We start from the raw sequence: 22,808 nt of genomic DNA on the forward strand, positions 1-22,808 counted from the left end.
TTTTTTATATTATTTCAGAACACGTTCTTTACGTAATGTCCCTCCTAAACCAATTTTACAACTTGAAGTAATCATCCTTTTCACCCACAATTTTACTTTATGGCTTTTTGAACACCCATGACCAAGCAATACTTTCAAAAGGCTTTTTTATATCTTTTCAGGACAAAGATCAAATATTATTAATAAAATCACATGTATTTTAAATGTGTGCATCAAAGTAACAACAATCTTCTTTAATACCACCAAATTTTTAATGAACACACACAATTTTCTCTTAGAAATAACATTTTTCATCAGTGATAACACTTTTTCTGTTCGAACTAGCAAGTTTTCTACCAAAGTTGCCAAATTTTTTCTTAGAAGTAACAATTTTTTTATTGTGATAACAACTTTTCTGTCAGAAGTAGTAAGTTCTGCTTAACACTAACAAACCTTTTCATCAAAGTAACGACATTTTACCTTAATACTAACATACTTTTAATGAACACGCACAAAGTTCTCTTAGAAATAATATTTTTCATCAGTGATAACACTTTTTCTGTTCGAACTAGCAAGTTTTCTATCAAAGATACCAAATTTTTTCCTAGAAGTAAAATTTTTTTATTGTGATAGCAACTTTTCTGTCAGAAGTAGCAAGTTTTGCTTAACACTAACAAACCTTCTCACCAAAGTAACGACATTTTACCTTAAAACTAACTAACTTTTACTGAACACACACAAATTTCTCTTAGAAATAATATTCTTCATCAGTGGTAACACTTTCTCTGTTCGAACTAGCAAGTTTTCTACCAAAGATACCAAATTTTTTCTTAGAAGTAACATTTTTTGATTGTGATAACACCTTTTCTGTCAGAAGTAGCAAGTTTTGCTTAACACTAACAAACCTTCTCATCAAAGTAACGACATTTTACGTTAAAACTAACTTACTTTTACTGAACACACACAAATTTCTCTTGGAAATAATATTTTTCATCAGTGATAACACTTTTTCTGTTCGAACTAGCAGGTTTTCTACCAAAGATACCAAAATTTTTTCCTAGAAGTAACATTTTGATTGTGATAACAACTTTTCTGTCAGAAGTAGCAACTTTTGCTTAACACTAACAAACCTTCCCATCAAAGTAACGACATTTTACCTTAATACTAATTTACTTTTACTGAACACACACAAATTTTTCTTAGGAATAATATTTTTCATCAATGACAACACTTTTTCTGTTCGAACTAGCAAGTTTTCTACCAAAGATACCAAATTTTTTTTTAGAAGTAACATTTTTTTGATTTTGATAACAAATTTTCTGTAAGAAGTAGCAAGTTTTGCTTAACACTAACAAACCTTCTCATCAAAGTAACGACATTTTACCTTAAAACTAACTTACTTTTACTGAACACACACAAATTTCTCTTAGAAATAATATTTTTCGTCAGTGATAACACCTTTTCTGTTCGAATTTAGCAAGTTTTATACCAAAGATACCAAATTTTTTTTTGAAGTAACATATTTTTTACTGTGATAACAACTTTTCTGTCAGAAGTAGCAAGTTTTGCTTAACACTAACAAACCTTCTCATCAAAGTAACGACATTTTACCTTAAACCTAACATAATTTTACTGAACACACAAATTTCTCTTAGAAATAAAATTTTTCATCATTGATAACACTTTTTCTGTTTGAACTAGCAACGTTTCTACCAAAGATACCAAATTGTTTCTTAGAAGGAACAATTTTTTATTGTGATAACAAATTTTCTCTCAGAAGTAGCAAGTTTTGCTTAACACTAACAAACCTTCTCATCAAAGTAACGACATTTTACCTTAAAACTAACATACTTTTACTGAACACACACAAATTTCTCTTAGAAATAATATTTTTCATCAGTGATAACACTTTTTCGGTTCGAATTAGCAAGTTTTCTAGCAAAGATACCAAATTTTTTCTCAGAAGTAACATTTTTCTATTGTGATAACAACTTTTCTGTCAGAAGTAGCAAGTTTTGCTTAACACTAACAAATCTTCTCATCAAAGTAACGACATTTTACCTTAAAACTAACATACTTTTACTGAAAACACACAAATTTATCTTAGAAATAATATTTTTCATCAGTGATAACACTTTTTCTGTTCGAACTAGCAAGTTTTCTACCAAAGATACCCAATTTTTTTTTGAAGTAACATTTTTTTGACTGTTATAACCACTTTTCGGTCAGAAGTAGCAAGTCTTGCTTAACACTAACAAACATTCTCATCAAAGTAACGACAATTTACCTTAAAAATAACACACTTTTACTGAAAACACACAAATTTCTCTTAGAAATAATATTTTTCATTAGTGATAACACTTTTTGTGTTCGAATTAGCAACTTTTCTACCAAAGTTACCAAATTTTTTCTTGGAAGTAACAATTTTTTGATTGTGATAACAACTTTTCTGTCAGAAGTAGCAAGTTTTGCTTAGAGCTAACAAACCTTCTCATCAAAGTAACAATATTTTACCTTAAAACTAACATACTTTTACTGAGCACATACAAATTTCTCTTAGAAATAATATTTTTCATCAGTGATAGCACTTTTTCTGTTCGAACTAGTAAGTTTTCTACCAAAGATACCAAACTGTCCACTTCAGTTCAGATTTTTCTCAAAAAGATGAAAAAATTTTAAATAATGTTCCAAATTGTTCATTGAAGATAGAAAAGTTCAAGTTCACTTCTGAATTTTACCAAAGAACACAATTCAATACTAATTTATCCAGAGAAAATGCAAATCTTCCACTCCTGTTTTAAGTTCACCAAGACATAAAGAAATTTGAATTTCTGTTTTAAAGTTTTCCGTAGTAGATAGAAAAAGCTATATTGTGAATATTTGCTATGAAGATAAAAAGTTCTACTTCAATTCTAAATTTTCTCAACGAAGTGAAGATAAGTTCAACTTAGATTCTGAATTTTCTCAATGAAAAGAAATAAGTTATTGATCAATTCTATTTTTCCAAAATAATATAAAAATTTTCCAATTCAATTCAGATCTTTCTCAAAGAGATGAAAAAATTTAAAATACTGTTCCAAATTTTTCATAGAAGATAGAAAAGTTCAAGTTCTCTTCTGAATTTTACCAAAGAACACTAGTTCCCAAAGACACAAAAATTAAAGTTCCATTCTAAATTTTACCGTAAAAGATAGAAAAAGTTATACCTTAGATGCGAATACTTACCTTGAAGATAAAAAATTCCACTTTAATTCTAAATTTCTCAATGAAAAAGAAATAAGTTATTGTTCAATTCTATTTTTCCAAATAATATAAAGATTTTCCATTTCAGTTCAAATTTTTCTCAAAGAGATGAAAAAATTTAAAATAATGTTCCAAATTTTTCAAAAAAGATAGAAAAGTTCAAGTTCTCTTCTGAATTTTACCAAAGAACATAATTCAATTCTAATTTCTCCAGAGAAAATAAAAATCTTCCCCTTCAGTTTTACGTTCACCAAGACATAAAGAAATTTAAAGTTCTATTCTAAATTTTCCCTAGTAGATATTAAAAGCTATACCATAGTTGTGAATATTTTCCCGGAAGATAAAAAGTTCTAAGTCAATTTTAAATTTTCTCAACGAAGTGAAGACAGTTCAAGTTCTATTCTGAATTTTCTCAATGAAAAAGAAATAAGTTATTGATCAATTCTATTTTCCCAAAATAATATAAAAATTTTCCACTTCAGTTCAGATTTTTCTCAAAGAGATGAAAAAATTTTAAATAATTTTCCAAATTTTTCATAGAAAATAGAAAATTTCAAGTTCTCTTCTGAATTTTACCAAAGAACACAATTCAATTCTAATTTCTCCAGAGAAAGTAAAAAGCCTACACTTAAGTTTTACGTTCACCAAGCCATAAAGAAATTTAAAGTTTTATTCTAAATTTTTCCGTAGTAGATAGAAAAAGCTGTACCCTAGTTGTGAATATTTTCCCGGAAGATAAAAAGTTCCACTTTAATTCTAAATTTTCTCAATCAAAAACAAATAAGTTATTGATCAATTCTATTTTTCCAAATAATATAAAAATTTTCCACCTCAGTTCTGATTTTTCTCAAAGAGATGAAAAAATTTAAAATAATGATCTATATGTTTTATAGAAGATAGAAAACTTTAAGTTCACTTCTGAATTTTACGAAAAAATACAATTCAATTATAATATCTCCAGAGAAAATAAAAATCTTCCACTTCAGTTTGAAGTTCACCAAGACACAAAAATTGAAGTTCCATTCTAAATTTTACCGTAGAAGATAGAAAAAGTTATACCTTAGATGTGAATACTTACCTTAAAGATAAAAATTTCCTCTTTAATTCTAAATTTCTCTCAGTAACAAAGAAATAAGATATTGATCAATTCTATTTTTCCAGATAATATAAAAAATTTCCAATTCAGTTTACATTTTTCCCAAAGAGATGAAAAAATTTAAAATAATGTTCCAAATTTTTCATAGAAGATAGAAAAGTTCAAGTTCTCTTCTGAATTTTACCAAAGACCCCAATTCAATACTAATTTCTCCAGAGAAAATAAAAATCTTCCACTTCAGTTTTAGTTTCACCAAGACACAAAGAAATTTAAAGTTCCATTCTAAATTTTTCCGTAGAAGATAGAAAAAGCTATACCATAGTTGTGAATATTTGCTATGAAGATAAAAAGTTCTACTTCAATTCAAAATTTCCTCTAAGAAGGTAAGGAAAGTTCAACTTCTCTTCTGAATTTTCTCAATGAAAAGAAATAAGTTATTGATCAATTCTATTTTTCCATGGAAAATAAAAAATTTCCACTTCAGTTCAGATATTTCTCAAAAAGATGAAAAATTTAAAATACTGTTCCAAATTTTTTCATAGAAGATAGAAAAGTTCCAAGCTCTCTTCTGAATTTTACCAAAGAACACACTTCAATTCTAATTTCACCAGAGAAAATAAAAAGTTCCCACGTCAGGTCGTTGTCCCAGAAGAAGTAAAAAACTAAAGGTCCATCTTAAATTTTGCCGTGGACGATAATAAAATTTAAATATTAGATGCTAATACTTACCTCGAAGACGAAAAGTTCCATTTTAGTTCTAAATATTCTCAATAGAGTGAAGAAAAGTTCAAGTTCTCTTCCAATTTTCCCAAGAAAATAAAAAGGTTCCACTTCAGTTCTGGTTTTTCTCAAAGAGATGAAAAATTTAAAGTTCTGTTCTAAATTTTTCTGTAGATACTATGATTCTGAATTTTTCCTCCTAGATGAAAAAAGGTCTATTTTTAATTTTACATTTTAGCAAAGATGTGAATAAAATTCGAAGTTTCGCGTTGGATTTTTTTAGAAAAAATAAAAAGTTCGACTTTAATTCTGAGTCTTCTCAATGAAGTGAATAAAAGTTCAAGTTCTCTTTTGAAGTTTCATTAAGAAAAGAAAATAATCACAGCCCAATTCTAATTTGCTCCAAAGAAAATAAAAACGATCCGAGTGGAAGGATTCTGCATGGGGACTAATTTTACATGTGTGGGGGGGGGGGGGGGGGTTCCAGGGATGAAATTTTCAGGGGTAATTTTACCGATTTTTTTCCGGAGACGTAAGTTAACTTTTAAATTACATGGTAGCTCCTTTGTCTTAGGGTCTTACTCCTCAAATTTTTAAATTAGAAAACGAGTGCGTCGTTCTATTATTAAAGACAATATTTCAAGCTCGTTCATCTAACCTCCAAAACCATAGGTTAGGTTAGGTTTGGTATAAATAAATATACATAAATAAATAGAAACATTTCTCCGGGTTTAAGTTAAGTTAGGTTAGGTTAGCTTATCATGAGCGCTTATGATAAGCTAACCTAACCTAATTTAACTTAAACACGGAGTTAAAAAAAATTATTTGATTTATTTAATTGTTATCAGTTTGATCATGCAGCATTAGGAGACCGTGCTTTTCTTGTGAAGGGAATAATAGACATAAAAACGATATTCGGTGTAAACCCTTCCGGAAATATGCACCTCTTATACCCTGATTTACACAAGAAAATTTTTTCTGGAATTTTTATAGAGTTCGTTTTTTATTTTAAAAAGTTGCAAAAGGGAAGGTAATTTTCAAACACCAGGAGTCAATTTTCCCTTCCAATTGGCAATCCTGGCAATTTTTAGTTAATGTAGGGTTTCTGCCGCAGTGATGCCAAAAATTGTTCAGGTTTTCAGGATATTCTTTGCCAAACAATACAAAATAGATAAGTTAATAATTATAATTATAGTTTTAAAATGCTTTCAAATTTAAAGCACGGTCGCTATTTAAATGTGGGGAATGTATTACAATATAAAGTTTCACAATCTTAGTACAGGCAAACTAGCCAAAAATATGGGTCGACCCAAACAAATTGAAATAGAATTGATTTTTATACCATATTGTAGAGAAAAAAAAAGCTTAACAACACATCCAAAGTTTCACATTCTAGGTTGACAATTTTTTTGCTTTTAGTGTAATTTTTTTCATTTTTTTCAAAAAAAATGAACTATCGTTAAATGTTCGTTTTTATGTATATGAAGTACCGTCCTGATGTAAAAATGAAGTGCGGAGACCGAAAATGAAAGCAAATTTGATGTAAAATTTACCAGAAAAATTTTTCATAATCATCAATATGTGATTTTACCCTTCTCATTGTTGTGACTTCTTTTTCACCATAGTATCACAAGGCAACTGTTATGACAAAAAATGATGAGCTGAGCCCAAAAATCAAATTAAACTGATGTAATGACTTTTAGAAAACCCGTTTCATATTGCACAATATGCACTTTTTTATTTTCATTTGACATGTTTCTTTAAGCACTTATTGTCCACCGATTCGTCCATTGTCGGTAAAAACAAAATAAGTGGGCGAATTATAGTTGGCTCGTTTAGAAGACCAGTTAACGCACAGAAGGAAACTACACCACTTCCACGACCAGTATATGCAATAAATAATATAAACTTTTCGTCCCACGCTTTGTCCAAGCGATTTTCCGAATAAACCCGTAAGTTAAAAAATCTCAATTTAAAATTATCTGGGGTAATCATTTATTAAGTCACGTTTGATAACCCATGCTTTATATCTTGCCATCTATAGATACAAAAAAATCATTCGATGTATCTGCCACCTAACAAGCTAAAAAAGTTTCACTGCGAATGTTCTTCTTTCCCATTGCTTTATATTTAAAGGTAAGACATCATTTTTGTCTGTGTCATCATCAAACAGTTCGTGGTAAGGAACTGTAAGTAAGGAGAGACCCGGCTCAATGGTAACCGAAACTCTAAAAAACGGAATTTTGATACCAATAGATACATCAAAAGAATCAGATTTTAATGCTGATTTCAAATACATAAGCTTCATCAAGTTTGACTTTGACGCTAAAGTTTGACTTTCTTACAACTCTATTTTTTTTAACAATGAAAAACCTTAGCGTAAAGAGCGAGGCGTTGAGGAGGGACAGCCCCTTTCATATACGGAATAATTTCTGTTCGTTTTAGGTTTTAACGTCTTTCCTTACTTTCAGTTAAAAAACTCGTTTTTTTTTTATTTAGTTTTTGTTTCAACCAAAGATCTACAGTATGAAATGGTAAACTAATGTATCCAACCGTACGTAGTAAAATTCTTGGAACTTTATATCAAAGAACTGTTTTATCTTTATCTCTGACAAACACATCTACTGAGAAGATAGTCGTGCTTGAAAAGCATCTTGTGCTAACAGATGACCCTTAACGTTTGGCTGTCCAAACTGATAATGCTCTGATATGGTATCCGTACTGCGAAATTTCTTAAGAGCCAAACGGTCTTGGTCATGAGATCTCCACTTAAAATCCACCTCTGACATGCTACCTCATCTGGCGGTATCTGGGCACAACAATTACACAAAATTCTGTCAGCTTTACATCCAGTAAATGGTCAAGCTCCAAGAAATCCATCCAGCCGTTTATCAAGCCTTCCATAATGGAATGCATGTAATTAAACGTTCTGATACATTCTGGGCTGGGCTCTCTAAGTATCTTGTCATTGAGCAGGAGCTCATGCGTTGTTTTAAAACGGCTGGCGACCTTACCGATGGAAGCGGTATGACAGAGGTTCAAAGGGCTTTATGGGTTCTGTCTCGAACAGTCTGCTATGCAGTAAATCTTCTGATGGATGGTTTGTCACAGGTTTTCTATGGAACTAGAGAAAAACATAAGGAAACATCCAAGCCAAGGTAGCTCAGAGACTGTAAAGACACCCCTATCGTTATCGATTTCCTACAAAAAGGATCACCATCTATTGGAGATTTTCAACTAAGAAACATCACCAACGGTCTGACAGCCTACGAATCTGCCAACATTGTTTCTCCTAGAATTTTAGGTATAAAAATACTTGACTCTATGTCTGGAAAGTTGGTCACTGATTTTGTGTTTCGACGAAAGCAACAGGAAGTTAAAATTACTGCAAAGCAGAGTCCACGTGGAGACTGCAAAAGACTGGACCCCACCCTCCTTTTTCAGAGGTTCATTACGCTAGCAAAGAGGATCAATCTCATGGAATCTGAGTACTTTCAACACGAACTGTGTCCCTACCCGGGATCACTTTTTGACATTTTTTGCATGCTCTGGTCTCCGAACAAGCCGGAGTTTTCCAAGGCTATAACACAGGCTTGCAATCTTGAGGAGCGCTGTACTCCCCTTCTCAAAGACATTCGATATACCATCGACGGTGGGGATCTTCAGTTCAAATTTTTGTGGATCAAAAACAAACAACGCTGCGAAATCCTTGACCATTATGCTACTTACGTCACCCAAAAGTATCTATCTGCCACTATTCTGTTCAACGGCTAGGATGGCGGAGTTACCATAAAAGATACGGCCCAGTCGAAGAGAAGTCGCATAGTCAGTCGTGAGACCTTCTTGTCATCAGATATGCAGCTGGAGGTAAAAAAGGATGAGTTCTTGCCCTGCAAGAAAAAAAAGACCAGGTTTATCTGCGCGTTGGCTGTTTATCTCCAATCAAAGGGCTTCGTCACCGTTCATGCACCAAGAGATGCAGATTTCTCAGTTGTGCTAGCTGCTGTTGATTCTTTACCTAATTAAGACACTGCCGTCGTTGGAGATGATACTTATCTTTTGGTTCTATTGTGTTAACAGGGTGACCTATGAAGCAAGAAACTATTCTTTGCACCTAAGCCAAAGTTGAACAAAGCTCCCCGAATAGTGTGATATACACAAATTGAAAGAGAAGCTGGAACAAGAGACATGCCATCTGATTCTTTTCGCTCACGCCATCTTAGGCTGTGACTCTACTTCATGGATTCACAGCGTGGGAAATGGCCTTGCTCTTAAGAAGCTAATGACAGATGCTTATTTTCGTACATCAGCTGTAGTTTTCATGCTGAAGTCAGCTTCGAAGGAGGAGGTAAGGGTTACTGGAGAAGACGCTATGCTCATGATATATGACTCATCAAAAGAGGGAAATACGAATATACACCACAGGGAAGTTTTTAAAAAGAAGGTGACTATTGCTAGCACGTTCGTCCACCCTGAACAGTTACCACCAACTTCTGATGCGGCTAAATTCCACAGTTACGGAGTTTTCTACCAAGTTCAGGTATGGAGTGGAGTTATGATTCTGAACTTAAAGCAGAGGAATAAGTTTGGAAAAAAAGATGACTTCTTGTATCCATTGACTATTGACCTCCTACCAGCCCCTCGTCTGCTTCTGGAAATCGTGAAGTGCTCCTGTCAAGCTCAACATGATGTAGCTCAACAACATGTAGCTCAACAAGATGTAGCTGCTTTAAGAACGGCTTAGCTTGCACTGCAGCATGTAAAACGTGCAAAGGGGCAGCATGTACTAGCTCTCCAAGAATCGAAAGCTATAACGATGAGAAGAACGTCGAAGCTTAGGTATCTGAAATTAAAAGAATAAGTTGTGAATACTAATCGGAGTTTGATTCTGTCTTTCAAATGTTCATGAAGTTGATTCGATAATTTTATCAGTTGTGAAGACTAGTCAGAGTGCTGATAATAGTATTCTAAGAGGGATTTTAAATATCAGCCGCTGAAAACTAGTTTCATAGATGATTTCCCTTTTCTATTATTTTTAATGTTTAAAAAACATCTTGCAAACACTTTTTTTAGGCCGACTCATCAGGTGATGGGGCCAGCGACAATCAGATTCAGGCTTACTAATTACTAGATCTCAAAACCAACAATTTAGCCAGCGAAAGATGGTCTGGTAAAAAAAAGGGGATCGCGACGACGAGAAGCATACAAATCTCATATTGAAGATTATGAAACTTTTTTATATACCTTAAACCAAATTTGACTCCATTTTCACACTTATCCCGTCTTTTTACAACGGAAAAATAATTCAGTTCAGGAAAAACGAACAACTACCGCAACTTAATTTTTCTTGTTAGGAAAGTGAGAAAACTGACACGATACTTAAAAAAAAAAAGTTTTGCGTTTACCTAGAATGTGCACCTTTGGATATGTTGCTCAGATTTTTTCCCTCTACAACATGGTGTAAAAATCATTTCTGTTGCGATTTGTTTTACCAATAATCGAGAATTGGTGGACAATAAGTGCTAAACTAACATGTCAAACGAAAATAAAAAATTATATATTGATGAATATGAAACGGGTTTCCTAGTAGACACTACATCAGGTTAACTTGATTTTTGAGCTCAGCTCATCATTTTATGTCAGAATAGTTGCCCTCTAATAGTATGGTAAAAAAGATATTACAACAATGCGAAGGGTAAAATCACATATTGATGACTATGAAACTTTTTTCTGGTACTTTGTACGTCAAATTCTCTTTAATTTTTGGGCTCAGTGCTTCATTTTCCATCGGGATGATGTTTCATATAAAGAAAATCAAACATTTACTGACAGTTTATTTTTTTTAGAAAAAACTGAAAAAATTGAAACGAAAAGCAAAAAAAAACTAGTTTCGCGTGGACCTAGAATATGCAATTTTGGATATGTTGTTCAGCTTTTCTTTCTCCACAACAGGGTGTAAGAATCATTTATGTTGCAACTTGTTTGGGGTTAAACTCAGGTTTGTTTGTACTATCTGGGTAATACTTTGACTTATCCTGTATCTTTACTTAGGCAGGGCTATTGTGCTGCCTAAGATTTTTGTTTCGGCTTTGCCCGCTGATATCAATGCTGTTTATCGATATAAATTGGTGAACCCACAAATAAATCAATAACAAAAAATCATGCATAATATTTCAATAAATCACGAATATTGTAAGCTTAGTACAGCAAATTAAATATTACAGAGTCAAAAACGTTCAAAATTACGAGCAAATGAATATCCCGATACCCGGGGCTGTTAGAATAGACCTTGGTTCAATTACAAGATTGAGCATCCTTTGCTGGGCGTCGGGGTTGAGAGAAGTGGAGGGGGATATGTTCTGCAACATTAGTGGTGGAGCTGGCTGAAAAAAAAACAGCGTGTAAACGACATTCACCTTCCACACACCAGAAAGCTGGTTTACTCTATATTACTGTCGTCTGCAGCAGCTCATTGCTGCCAACTTTTGTAAAAGCCGAGCACCAGCACTTATGTTTACGATTTTTCAAAGTTTATTGTTTATAATGTATTTACGATTTTATAACGATTTTATACAGTTTACGATCTACGATTTGTTTACGATTTTATAAAGTCTATTGTTTATTATATATTACGTAATGTTTTAAATTCATCAAGTAGCTACTTTTCTCTGCTACTGCTTGAACAGCATCTACTTCAATAACACTCCCTCTTGCTCCCCCCCCCCCCAGTAAAATACTGTAGTTACTACCCTGATTAGATTAATCACCCACCTGTTGCTAAGACTCTCTCATCAGAGAAAAGAAATACTGAAAGAGTATGTTACATCAGAAATGAGATTTAAAGGCAAGGTTGAGCTAACGGATCCATTCATGATAAGACTAGCTGATTGCTTAGTTGATATTAAAAATTAAAAAGTCACATCCTGTTTCAAACAGATCGTGATAACGAACTGTAAGTAAGAAACAATGTGGCTCATTAGTAACTGAAACTCTAAAAAACAGAGTCTTGGTAACGATGATTACCTCGAAAGAGTCAATTTTAATGCTTATTCAGAATAAAGAAAATTCATATTAATGTTACCCATCGAAAGCTACGAACCTGAGTAACTTTGCCTGATTTTTGAAAAAAAGGGGGGGGGACATCCTCAAAACATCAAGTGATCTTAATGAAAATTATTTGAAAAAAAACTACGTTTTCTAAAGAGTTAAAGAGGCTGAGTCACAAGCTCGAACCTTAAAACATACAGGGATTAGGAGGTACAATTGGGGGGCTGCCGCCCCCAAAACCCCTTGCTTTTGCAGCCTCTTTTGTTAAGATTTTTTAAGTCCTGTAGCCTGCAATCAGTTGGTCGTACCAACACGAATGAAAATGTGTCAAGGGCATTTTTATTAAATCTTGAGAGAATTTGGCAATGACAACTCAGTCTATTACAGTTATAACTACAAACTTGTCTCTGTGCAAGGTACAGTTATGTATTCAGTGTAATTATGTATGATGGAAAAATAGATGAACCTGAACCTACCTGAACCTAAACTGCTTGTTTAAGCGGAGCTCTTCTTCTGTTCCCTGTTTTTTTCTGTTCAAAATTGTTAAGTTCATCACATTATAGCTTGTTATCGGTTAGGGAAAAATCTCCTGTAAAAAATCCAGCAAACAGGCTCAGTACTGTTTCTAATCAAAGAGATGCAATAGGATGTTCTTATGGTAAAGAATTCTAGTAGACTTCGTTTGTGTTGCAAAGCATTTCTTTGCAAGGGAAAAAGCGGGAGTAGAGGGGGGCGGTAGACCCCCAAAATAAAAATATTAAAAAAAGAGGCTGCAAAACCGGGGAGTTTGGGGGGCGGCAGCCCCCAACTTTACTCCCTAATCCCTGTACGTTTTGAGGTTCGAACTTGTGACTCAGCCTCTTTAACTCTTTAGAAAACGTAGTTTTTTTCAAATAATTTCTGCACGTTTTTGTACAGTTTATTACTTATTATTGCTTGACTGACTGTTAGCTCATCGTGTCAGGATTTGAAGTTGGGGAGCTGCCGCCCCCCAAACCCCCCGCTTTTGAAGATTCTTGTGTTAAGGCTTTTAATTCCTGAATACTCAAATCAAAGGCCGACTGTGATATTCTTCTGGAGACGCCTGTTGAGCCGAAGGATTTGATAGATTGGAGTTAAAAAAGAAACTGAGTTTCTTTTTTAAACTTTAAATTTAAGAGATACTGCTTTAAATTCAATATATAAAAATTTTACTGTGACGGGGAATCGAAACCGGGTCTTCCGCATGATAGACAGGAATAGTGACCACTGTACTATCAGAGACTCTTGTTAAATTATTTTTAGTCTCTGTAATCTATTTTCGACACAAGCAAATACACAGTGATTTTCGTTTTTCGACAGAAAAAACTTCTGGGAAAGAGCTGGAATTTTTGGAAGCTTGTAGTCGGTCTTGTCAAGTTAATAGGACTATTTTGCTCCAATTTAATAGTGAAATACTATGCTTTTAGGAATTTCAGAAATTAACATGGGCTCTTATGGGAAAACGAGTTTTTCGTAAATGTAAATTCGGGGGATAATTTTTTCGGTCTGAAAATATCAAAAGGCCCTAACAGGTCGCATTCTGCTTCGAATGAGTCCTCATTCACCTGGATCCGTTGCCAACTGTGGCCTGTAGGTGCGGCTGATAAAAAAAATAACCTGATGAACATTAAGTGGCTATATTTGGTTTTTGGAAAACAGGGAAGGAGTGATCAGATTGGCTGAAATTTTTAAGATAAGCTCCCAGGCCCTAGGAAAGCTTATCCTCTAAATTTTGCCCCGATTGGACACCGTAAAAGAGGGGCTTTGGTGGGAGGGTCGAAATTTCCGGCCCACTATCCCCCATGAAGATAAAGTCGGAGGGGTGAAATTTTGCATGTTTCTCAGTTTGAGCTTAGGCTACAAAATGCAATCACCACCGTCTCTCTGTGACCGCTAGGACCGGAAATCGCTTAACAATGAGGTGTGTCGCCTCTTTAAAGAGGCACAAGTGTGCCTCCTTGATTACACCATTAGATTCAGCACATCATAGAACCATACTGAAGAGGTTTCAATTTCTATATTGAAAGATGTAGAATTTTGTCTTTTTTGGCTAGAAGCAAGATAAGAATGTATATTTATTTGTTTGTTGTTTTTTTTTTAGCTTTTTTACAGGGGTGATTTTATTGAACCAGTTATTGTAGACGAACGGGAGAGTGCTCATTTGGTTGGAAATCAAAAGCTCTAGTGCCCTTTTCAAGGGGCCAAAAAAATTGGAGGGAATCTAGCCCCCTCCTCCCACGTCCATTTTTCCCAAAGTCTTCCAATCTAAATTTTAAGCTAGCCCCCTCCCACGCCCAATTCCCCAAAGTCGTTTGATCTGAATTTTAAGATAACCATTTTGTTGAGCATAGTCAAAAGATCTATTAAATATGTCTTTGAATATGACTTGATTCCCCAAAACCCCCGGGGGAAGGGATACAAGCTATGAACTTTGTCCATTGTTAACATATAGGCTAGTATTGGGAAGTATACAGATCATTTTTTCTTAGGGGGAAGGGGTTATGCTGGAGGATACTTCCACTGAGGATTTTTCCTCGAAGGAAGGGATTTTCCATGGAGGGGGAGCTGGATTTCCCAGCGCTATTTGAAAAACGATTAGAAATAATATTCAAAAAAACAAGTTTTATCAACTGAAAGTAAGGAGCAACATTGAAACTTAAGACGAATAGAAATTATTACGAATATGAGGGGGGAGGGTTGCTCTATCCTAATTGCCTCGCTATTTACGGAAAATTTTCTTAGAACATTATAAAAAAAAGCTTATTGTTCTACTTAAACGGCCCTTGCGGTTCATGAGTCATTCTTAAATAACTGGAACTAAAGTTTAGCGTAAAGAGGGAGGTATTGAGGAGGGGTCAACCCCCCTCATATTCGTAATAAAGCTACGAACCTGAAGAACCTTACCCAATTTTTGAAAGGGGGGCATTCCCAAAACATCAAGTGATCTTAATGAAAATTACACAATCAAATTCAGCACATCAGCGAACCATGCGCTAGAGGTTTCAATTTCCTATATAGAAAAATGTGGAATTTTTTTTTTTGGCAGAAGCAAGATCAAGGATGCATGTTTATTTGGGTTTTTTTTTAGTTCTTTTCCAGGGGTGATAGTGTTGACCCAGTTATCCTAGAAGAACGGAAGAGAGTTTATTTGATTGGAAATAAAAATTCCAGTGTCCTTTTCAAGGGGCCAAAAATAATGGAGGGCATCTAGCCCCCTCCCACGCCCATTTGTCCCAAGTATTCCGATCTAAATTTTAACCTAGCCCACTTCACACACCCATTTTTCCAAAGTCTTTTGGTCTAAATTCTAAGATAAACATTTTGTTCAGCATAATCAAAAGATCTAATAACTATGTGTTTCAGAATGAGTTGACTCCCCAATGCCCCGGGGGGAAGGGGTACAAGCTATGAACTTTGCCCATTGTTTACATATAGGCTAGTATTGGGATGTATACATATACATTTTCTTGGGGATGGGGAGGGGGGTTACGTGGAGGGTATTTCTACACAGGATTTATTCGCGGGAAGGGATTTTACATGAAGGGGGAGCTGGATTTCCCGGTACTATTTAAAAAACGATCAGAAATTAAATAAAAACAAGTTTTATCAACTGAAAATAAGGAGCAACATTGAACTTAAACGGAATAAATTATTACGAATATGAAGGGGGTTGCTCGATCCTTAATGCCTCGCTCTTTACGCGAAAGTTTTTTTTAGGACTTCTGAAAAAAGCTTTTTATTCTAATTAAACGGTCCTTGTGTTTCATGAGTATTTCTTAAATAACTGGAACGAAAGTTTAGCGTAAACACCGAGGTATTGAGGAGGGGGCAACCACCATCACATTCGTAATAATTCGTGTTCGTTTAAGTTTTATTGTTGCTCCTTAGTTTAAGTTGTTTTTTTTTAATTTAATATTAAAATGGTGTAACCAACCACAATTGTTGTTTGTTTGTTAATATTAGCGAAGACTCTTTTAAATAAAGCGGAAAAGATTATTCTCTGAGGTTTTAATTGTAGTAGTATTATGCATTAAAATTAATCAAAAAATCAATAGAATTTGAACATGAAGAAAGACTTGCAACTTATAAGTTATCACTATTCACCTTAAGCAAAATTTTAATGATCAATGGATTATTAATTTCTCTCCCTTGCACCGTGATGAATTGAGCCTGAAAACACCTAGCTGGAAGGTACGGTTGCTTCCACTACACCAGACAAGGGTATTTGATAGTATTGCTTTAAAAATTATGTTGATTAGATGAATAGTAAATTGCCATAATTAATCATTTCGTATTGTCGTGTTGGTTCAAGGCTTTACTTATATGCGTGGATAGGAAACAGTTAGACAATCTTGTCAAAGAGATTAAATGGAACTCCTTTTGTTCAAAGTTTGTTTTATAAGGAGTTGTTATTAAAATTGTAAAAAGGTAACTTTACAGAAAAGAAATTTAAAACGAACAGAAACTACTACAAACAGGATTTTAGCTACAAAAAATTTTCCCCTCTCTTACCACCTGTGAACCCCTTCAAAGGGTTTTGCGTGATTTTCGTTTCATTCCTTGGTTACCTAGCATGACCGTTGGTGGCAAATTAGGCCAAACCTTTGTAGGCTATTTGACTTTGCTAATGATGGGGGAAAGGCCAGTAGACTACCCAGGCTCTAGCCTAGGATATCCACACAATCTTAAGATGCAACAACTCGGGCTTTTCAGGAACAGAGAGTAATTGGAGGGCAATCAGCCCTTATTTCCCCCAAAGACATCCGATCAGAAATGTTCGGTTCAAAATTGTCTAAACGTCTAGTAACTATAGCTCTACGGTTGACATGACTCCTATATTTACCGAGGCAAGGGCTCTAAGCTATACAAGTTGTCCATTTTCTACGTTTTTTTTACTGGGAAGAGGAGGCATGTTTATTCCTGGGTCTCCAAAAAATATTAGAGTAATAAGGTGAAAATCGTAGACAGTGTTGAGAGATATATAAACCACAATCATAACACACTATGTGTATACTATAACTTCTAGTAACAACTCATTGCAGCCATTAGCTGCCTGAGGCCATCACAGATACGCACGCTCCTTCTCCATCCCAATCTATTCAAAGCCACCTTCTTTACACCCACCCAGGAAGTTCCCATTTCCTTTAGTTTATATTGAAGTGTATTTTGTTGAGTTTATTGATTGAATAAAATTGACTGATTGATTGATTTAAATCTTTCTTTATGACATCCTCCCACCCGAATCGTGGACAACCTGATTTCCATTTAGCCCTAGACTGTTGGTCTAAAAGGACAATCTTCGGCAATCTGTCATCCTTCATCCGCAGAATCGTGCCCAAGCCATCTCAATCTTTCTCTCATTATAGTCCTAGAAAGCGGGACTGAACCACACTTTTCGTTCAGCCTACTGTTTGAAATACGGTCAGTCAGCCGGGTACCCTCAACAATCCGTAGGCAATTTCTCTGGAACATATCTATTAAATTTTATCACGGTTGCTGCATATTTGACCAAAATATCTATTGTTTTTGTGAAATTTATCACTGTCTATTAAAAGGTATTTATCACTATTTGAACTTCTATTTATCGTAATGAAAAGGCAGTGTGGTCTTCAAAATTATCTATATTAATTTTCAAACTTATTCTAGCACCCCTGCACTCGCAAAACATCTAAAAGTTCATTCATTTTGCTCACACTTTCATCTAGGCTGATTGTTAAGAGGGCATATCAGCAATATTTATTGAATGACTTAGGGTATTAAGTTGAAACCTTAAGGGTATGACGAACAGTGTTCGGAGGGCAACTTGTTATCCTCGGCCTTTTAAATGGACCTCCCCACAATACTGATCAGAATTTTGAAAAGGCTATTTTGTTCAAAATAGTCAAAAGGTCTAATGACTAGGCCTCCATGGACTTCAAGACTTTTAGAGCTCACTGGTAAGGATTGTGTGTCGACTGTTCTGTTATATAACTTGATAGTCATATAACTAAATGTGACTAAAGAGTCGTATAGCTACAGTTATATAATTATTGTCCTATAAACAATCATATAACTTGATGCAGCTATTTTTGGTGTGTCTTCAGTATCCATTTCAGCTTGTGTCGCTTATATATTTTTTATAATTATATCTGGGATGTAGGGGGATCCAAAAAATGAAGATAATCTTAAATATTACAATGCTGTCACTTTCCTATTCCTCAAAAAGAAAACTAGACTGAGAGTTAGCAAGAATTAACAAACTTCTTCTCCAGTAAGCTACGTTTTCAATTTTTTTTGCAATGCTAGAAGAATATGACACTCCCTCAGCAATTATTCCTGTAAAAAAGATTAGATAAATTGACGGTTTTGTCTCAAAACCAATCCATAATTTTATAATTTGACTTCCATGGCAGTCACGATAAATGCAAACAAACAAAGAATGAACTACCGCGCAAAATAAGCAAAAATTTAATAATACATTTGAAAATCTGTCTAGGGAAAAGAATTATGGGAATTCTGAAAAATAGCCTGAAACCTCTCAAATAATTTTTTATCAAGAACTAAAATGCAATTTTTAACCAAGAACTGCATCCTCATTTACAAGATGATATAGCACAAGCATCATTTGAGAAGGGATGAATTACAAATGACGCCATATAAAGTACGTTATAACCATTGATGACGTCACTCTCGACAGACCATCATCATAAAAATAAACTGCAATTTTGGACAAAAAATCGATTCTCATATACAAGACCGCGTATCTTTTCACAAGGGATGAATTACAAGTAATGCCATATATAGTAGTTTATAACTACTGATGACGTCACTCTTGGCTGATCATCGTCATTAAAATACACTGTAACTTTTGACAAAAAAAATATCTTCATATACAAGAATACGTATCTTTTGACAAGGGATAGATTACAAATGACGCCATATATAGTAGGTTATAACCATTGATGACGTCACTCTCGATAGACCATCATCATCAAAATAAACTGCAATTTTGGACAAAAAATCCATACTCATATAAAAGACCACGTATCTTTTCACAAGGGACGAATTACAAGTAACGCCATATATAGTAGTTTATAACCATTGATTACGTCACTCATGGATGACCAGCATCATTGAAATAAGCTGTAATTTTCGCCAAGATGTATCTTCATATACAAGATAATGTAGCGTACAAGTTTTTTGACAACATAATACAACACACGCACCTTTTGAAAAGTTGCTTCTCTGGGATACTAAATATTAATCTAAAGAGCAGTTTGGGCAAAAGTGATAACAACGCATCAAAATATGGCATTTAGTATTTTTTGCCAGAAGAAAATTCACGGTTGCGTGTTTATTTGTTGTTTATTTCTCAGGGGTGATTCTATCAACCCAGTGATCGTAGAATATCGGGAGAGGGCTCATTCAAACGGAAACTAAAAGTTCTATTGCCCATATTTAGTGACCAAATAGATTGGAAAGCCCCTAGGCCTCCTCCCAAACCCCTGTTTTTCAAAGTTTTCATATCAATATATTGAGATAGCTATTTTGTTCAGGATAGTTGAAAGGCCGCATAACTGTGTCTTCTGACACCCCCCCCCCACAGCCCATTGGGAATGTTGTTTAAGTTATAAAATTTGCCCATTGTCTAGGTATAGTATTCGTTACTGGGAAGTATGCATACATTTTTCGGGTGGGGGGCAAATTTTCTGCTATGGGGATTTACCACGGGGGTGAATTCGCCAAGGTATGGAAGTTTCCAGGGGATGTACTTTTCAGGGGAAATTTTTCACTGGAGGGATTTGCCAGAATTCCTACAAAAAATTCTTTTTATGTGTCTTGCTTTCTCTTTGCCGACTTAATTTTACGTGGAGATGTTAAGGGTAATTGTCCAGGGTAAATTTTCACCAGGAATGATTTTTCTAGAGAACATTTCTGTGGGAAGGGGGATATTTCCGTGGAGACGGACCAGATTTCCTGGCATTGTTTAAAAAATGATTAGAAATTAAATTTTTAAAAATAATTATTTTTCAAATGAAAGTAAGGAGCAACATTAAAATTTAATACTAACAGATATTATTACGTATATGGGGGATATTGTCTCCTCCTCAAGATCTTGCTCTTTCCGCCAAAGTTTGAATTTTGTCCAACTCTATAAGAACGACTTCTGAAACACCAGGGTCGTTTAATTAGAAGAATAAAAAGGTTTTTTAAAAGTTCTAAAACACTTTAGTTTGAAAAGCGAAGTAGTGAGAAAGGCAACACCCCTCATTTACGAATAATATTTGTTCGTTCGAAGTTTCAATGTTTCTCCTTACTTTTAGTCGCAGAATCTCGTTTTTTTTTCATTTAATCAAACAGCTCGTGGTAAGGAACTGTTAGTAAGGAGCGACCCAGCTCAATAGTAACCGAAACTGCAAAACTTAATTTTAATACCAATTGATATATAAAAGGAATCGGCTTTTTATGCTGACTTCAAATAAATAAATTTCATTAAGTTTAGACTTACCTATCAAAGGTTACGAGTCTAAGAAAATTTTCCTGATTTTCAAAAAAAGGCTAAAATGTCCCTCGAAAGTCAAGTGATTTGAATGAAAATCACGCCACAAGATTCTACGTATCAGAGAACCCGTTTCTAAAGGCTTCAAGCTCCTATCTGCAGAAATGTGAAATTTTGTATTTTTTGCCAGAAGAAGGATCACGGATACCTATTTATTAAATTTTTTCCAGGGGTGATCGTATTGACCCAGTGGTCCTAGAATATAAGAGAAGGGCTCATTGAAACGGGAATCAAAAGTTCTACTGTCCTGTTTAAGTGATCCAAAAATTGGAAGGCCTTTACCCCAAATTGTCGGATTAAAATTTCAAGATAGCCATTTTGTTCATCTTAGCAGGCCCAATAACTATGCCTTTGAGTAAAACATGACTCCCCCCGCCCACAGCCGCCGGGGAAAGGTCTTTAAGTTATAAATTTTGTCCATTGTTTGCGCATAGTATTTATTATCGAGATGTATGCATACATTTTCGGTTGGGGGGAAAGGAAAATTTTCTGCTGGGGGTTTTTCCACTGGGGAATTTTTCATGGAAAGGGACTTTTCCAGGGAGTGAATTTGTCAGTGAAAATTATACACAGCGGGAATTTGCCAGAATTCTTACACAAAATCCTTTTTATATGTCTTGCTTTCTCTTTTCCGTCTCAATGTTACGCGAGGATGGTTTAGAGTTATTGTCCGGGGTAATTTTCACCGGGATTGAACTGTCTAAGGGATATTATTGTGGTACAGTGGTTTCTCCGTGAAGGTGGGGCCAGATTTTCTGGTATTGTTTGAAAAACGATCAGAAATAAATTTAAGAAACAAGTTTTTTCAACTGAAAGTAAGGAGCAACATTAAAACTTAAAACAAAAAGAAATCATTATGTATATGAAGGGCGCTGCCCCCTCCTCATCACCTCGCTGTGAACTAAGGTAAGGATGGTCAACCGATCTGAACTTCACAATCGATCCCTTGATAAGATTAAACAAAAAAACAAGTTTTTTCAACTGAAAGTAAGGAGCAACATTAAAACTTAAAACGAAAGAAATTATTATATATATGAAGGGGGTTGTCCCCTCTTCAACACCTCGCTGTTTACGCCAAAGTTTCAATTTTGTCCCAATTCCTTAAGAATGGCTCCTGAAACACAAGGGTCGTTTAATTAGAACAAGAAGATGTGTTTTTAAAAATATTAAAAAACTTTAGCGTAAAGATTGAGGCGTTGAGGAGGGGACAGACACTTTCAAATACGGAATAATTTCTGTTCGTTTTAAGTTTTAATGTTGCTCCTTACTTTCAGTTGATAAAACTTGTTTTTTTATTTAATCTTATCAAGGGATATAAAGTGCAGTTCAGATCGGTTGACCAGATCGGTGTTGTATGCAGCATTGTTGTACACAACAATACAGCATTGGTGAAGTCTTCCCTTTCAGGTACTAATAAGGTCTCAGCTGTCCTTAGATCTTTGTTATAGGTTTTCCGTAAGATGGTGAACGGTAGATAACCTATTATTCATTGGCCTTAGCTAAATTTCAAAATATTTCAATGCTTCAATTCTGGGTATAACTAGCTACGGATTTTAACAAAATCGTATTGAGACTTCAACAAAAAACATAGGGTATATATTTTCAATCTTAATTTAATTGGGCACTACATAATTGGAAAGATTTGCGACAAGTGTTTTATTATTTTCTTTCTTAAATATTAATTTTTGCATTTGATTTTTTTGGTTTTTTTCGTAGAAACAAGTGAGGGAAAGTATATTCACTTACCTCCATAGTGAAGAAAGAGGGCCAACTTCAATAAAACTAGATTAGGATTGAACTTTAAAATTTTCCTTAAGTTCTGAAATGCAACCGTTCCTTTAAGACCTAAAATAAAATGATAAATAAAAGTACTTCAAATAATGCATGGCCACCTCCAAAGAGGGAGGGTGCTAAAGATATTATCCTTTCAGCATGAGAAAAGATATAAATTATGGGGGAAATGGTAAAATATTTGAAATAATATGTATTGGGTAATTGTTTGAGTAGAAGGGCCTTATTGACTCCGACGAGAACACCCTGCTGCCACCTATAACTTTTTTTTACATAATTCATGGATGGTTATGTGTGTTGATCGATTTATTTGATGTTTTTATGGTTTTATGTCAGTGAGAATTTGAAAAACAGGAACTTTGTCACATTTAT

At 34.4% G+C, this 22,808-nt stretch overlaps 2 protein-coding genes across 3 annotated transcripts in view; both read right to left on the reverse strand.

Moving 5' to 3' along the window:
- Positions 1 to 22,808, reverse strand: part of LOC148952624 (major facilitator superfamily domain-containing protein 6-A-like) — a 747,865-nt gene that overhangs the window by 129,448 nt on the left and 595,609 nt on the right. The gene's annotated exons all lie outside the window — the stretch shown is intronic.
- Positions 1 to 22,808, reverse strand: part of LOC148952625 (uncharacterized) — a 184,708-nt gene that overhangs the window by 123,951 nt on the left and 37,949 nt on the right. Inside the window, exon 2 of the mRNA XM_089088644.1 lies at positions 22,392 to 22,490. Coding sequence (XP_088944770.1) covers positions 22,392 to 22,490 — 99 coding nt within the window. The remainder of the gene's footprint in view (positions 1 to 22,391; positions 22,491 to 22,808) is intronic.

The sequence above is a fragment of the Artemia sp. Qi Xiang Cuo genome, chromosome 5 (assembly GCF_049724085.1).
Source record: "Artemia sp. Qi Xiang Cuo chromosome 5, ASM4972408v1, whole genome shotgun sequence".
NCBI lineage: Eukaryota > Metazoa > Arthropoda > Branchiopoda > Anostraca > Artemiidae > Artemia > Artemia sp. Qi Xiang Cuo.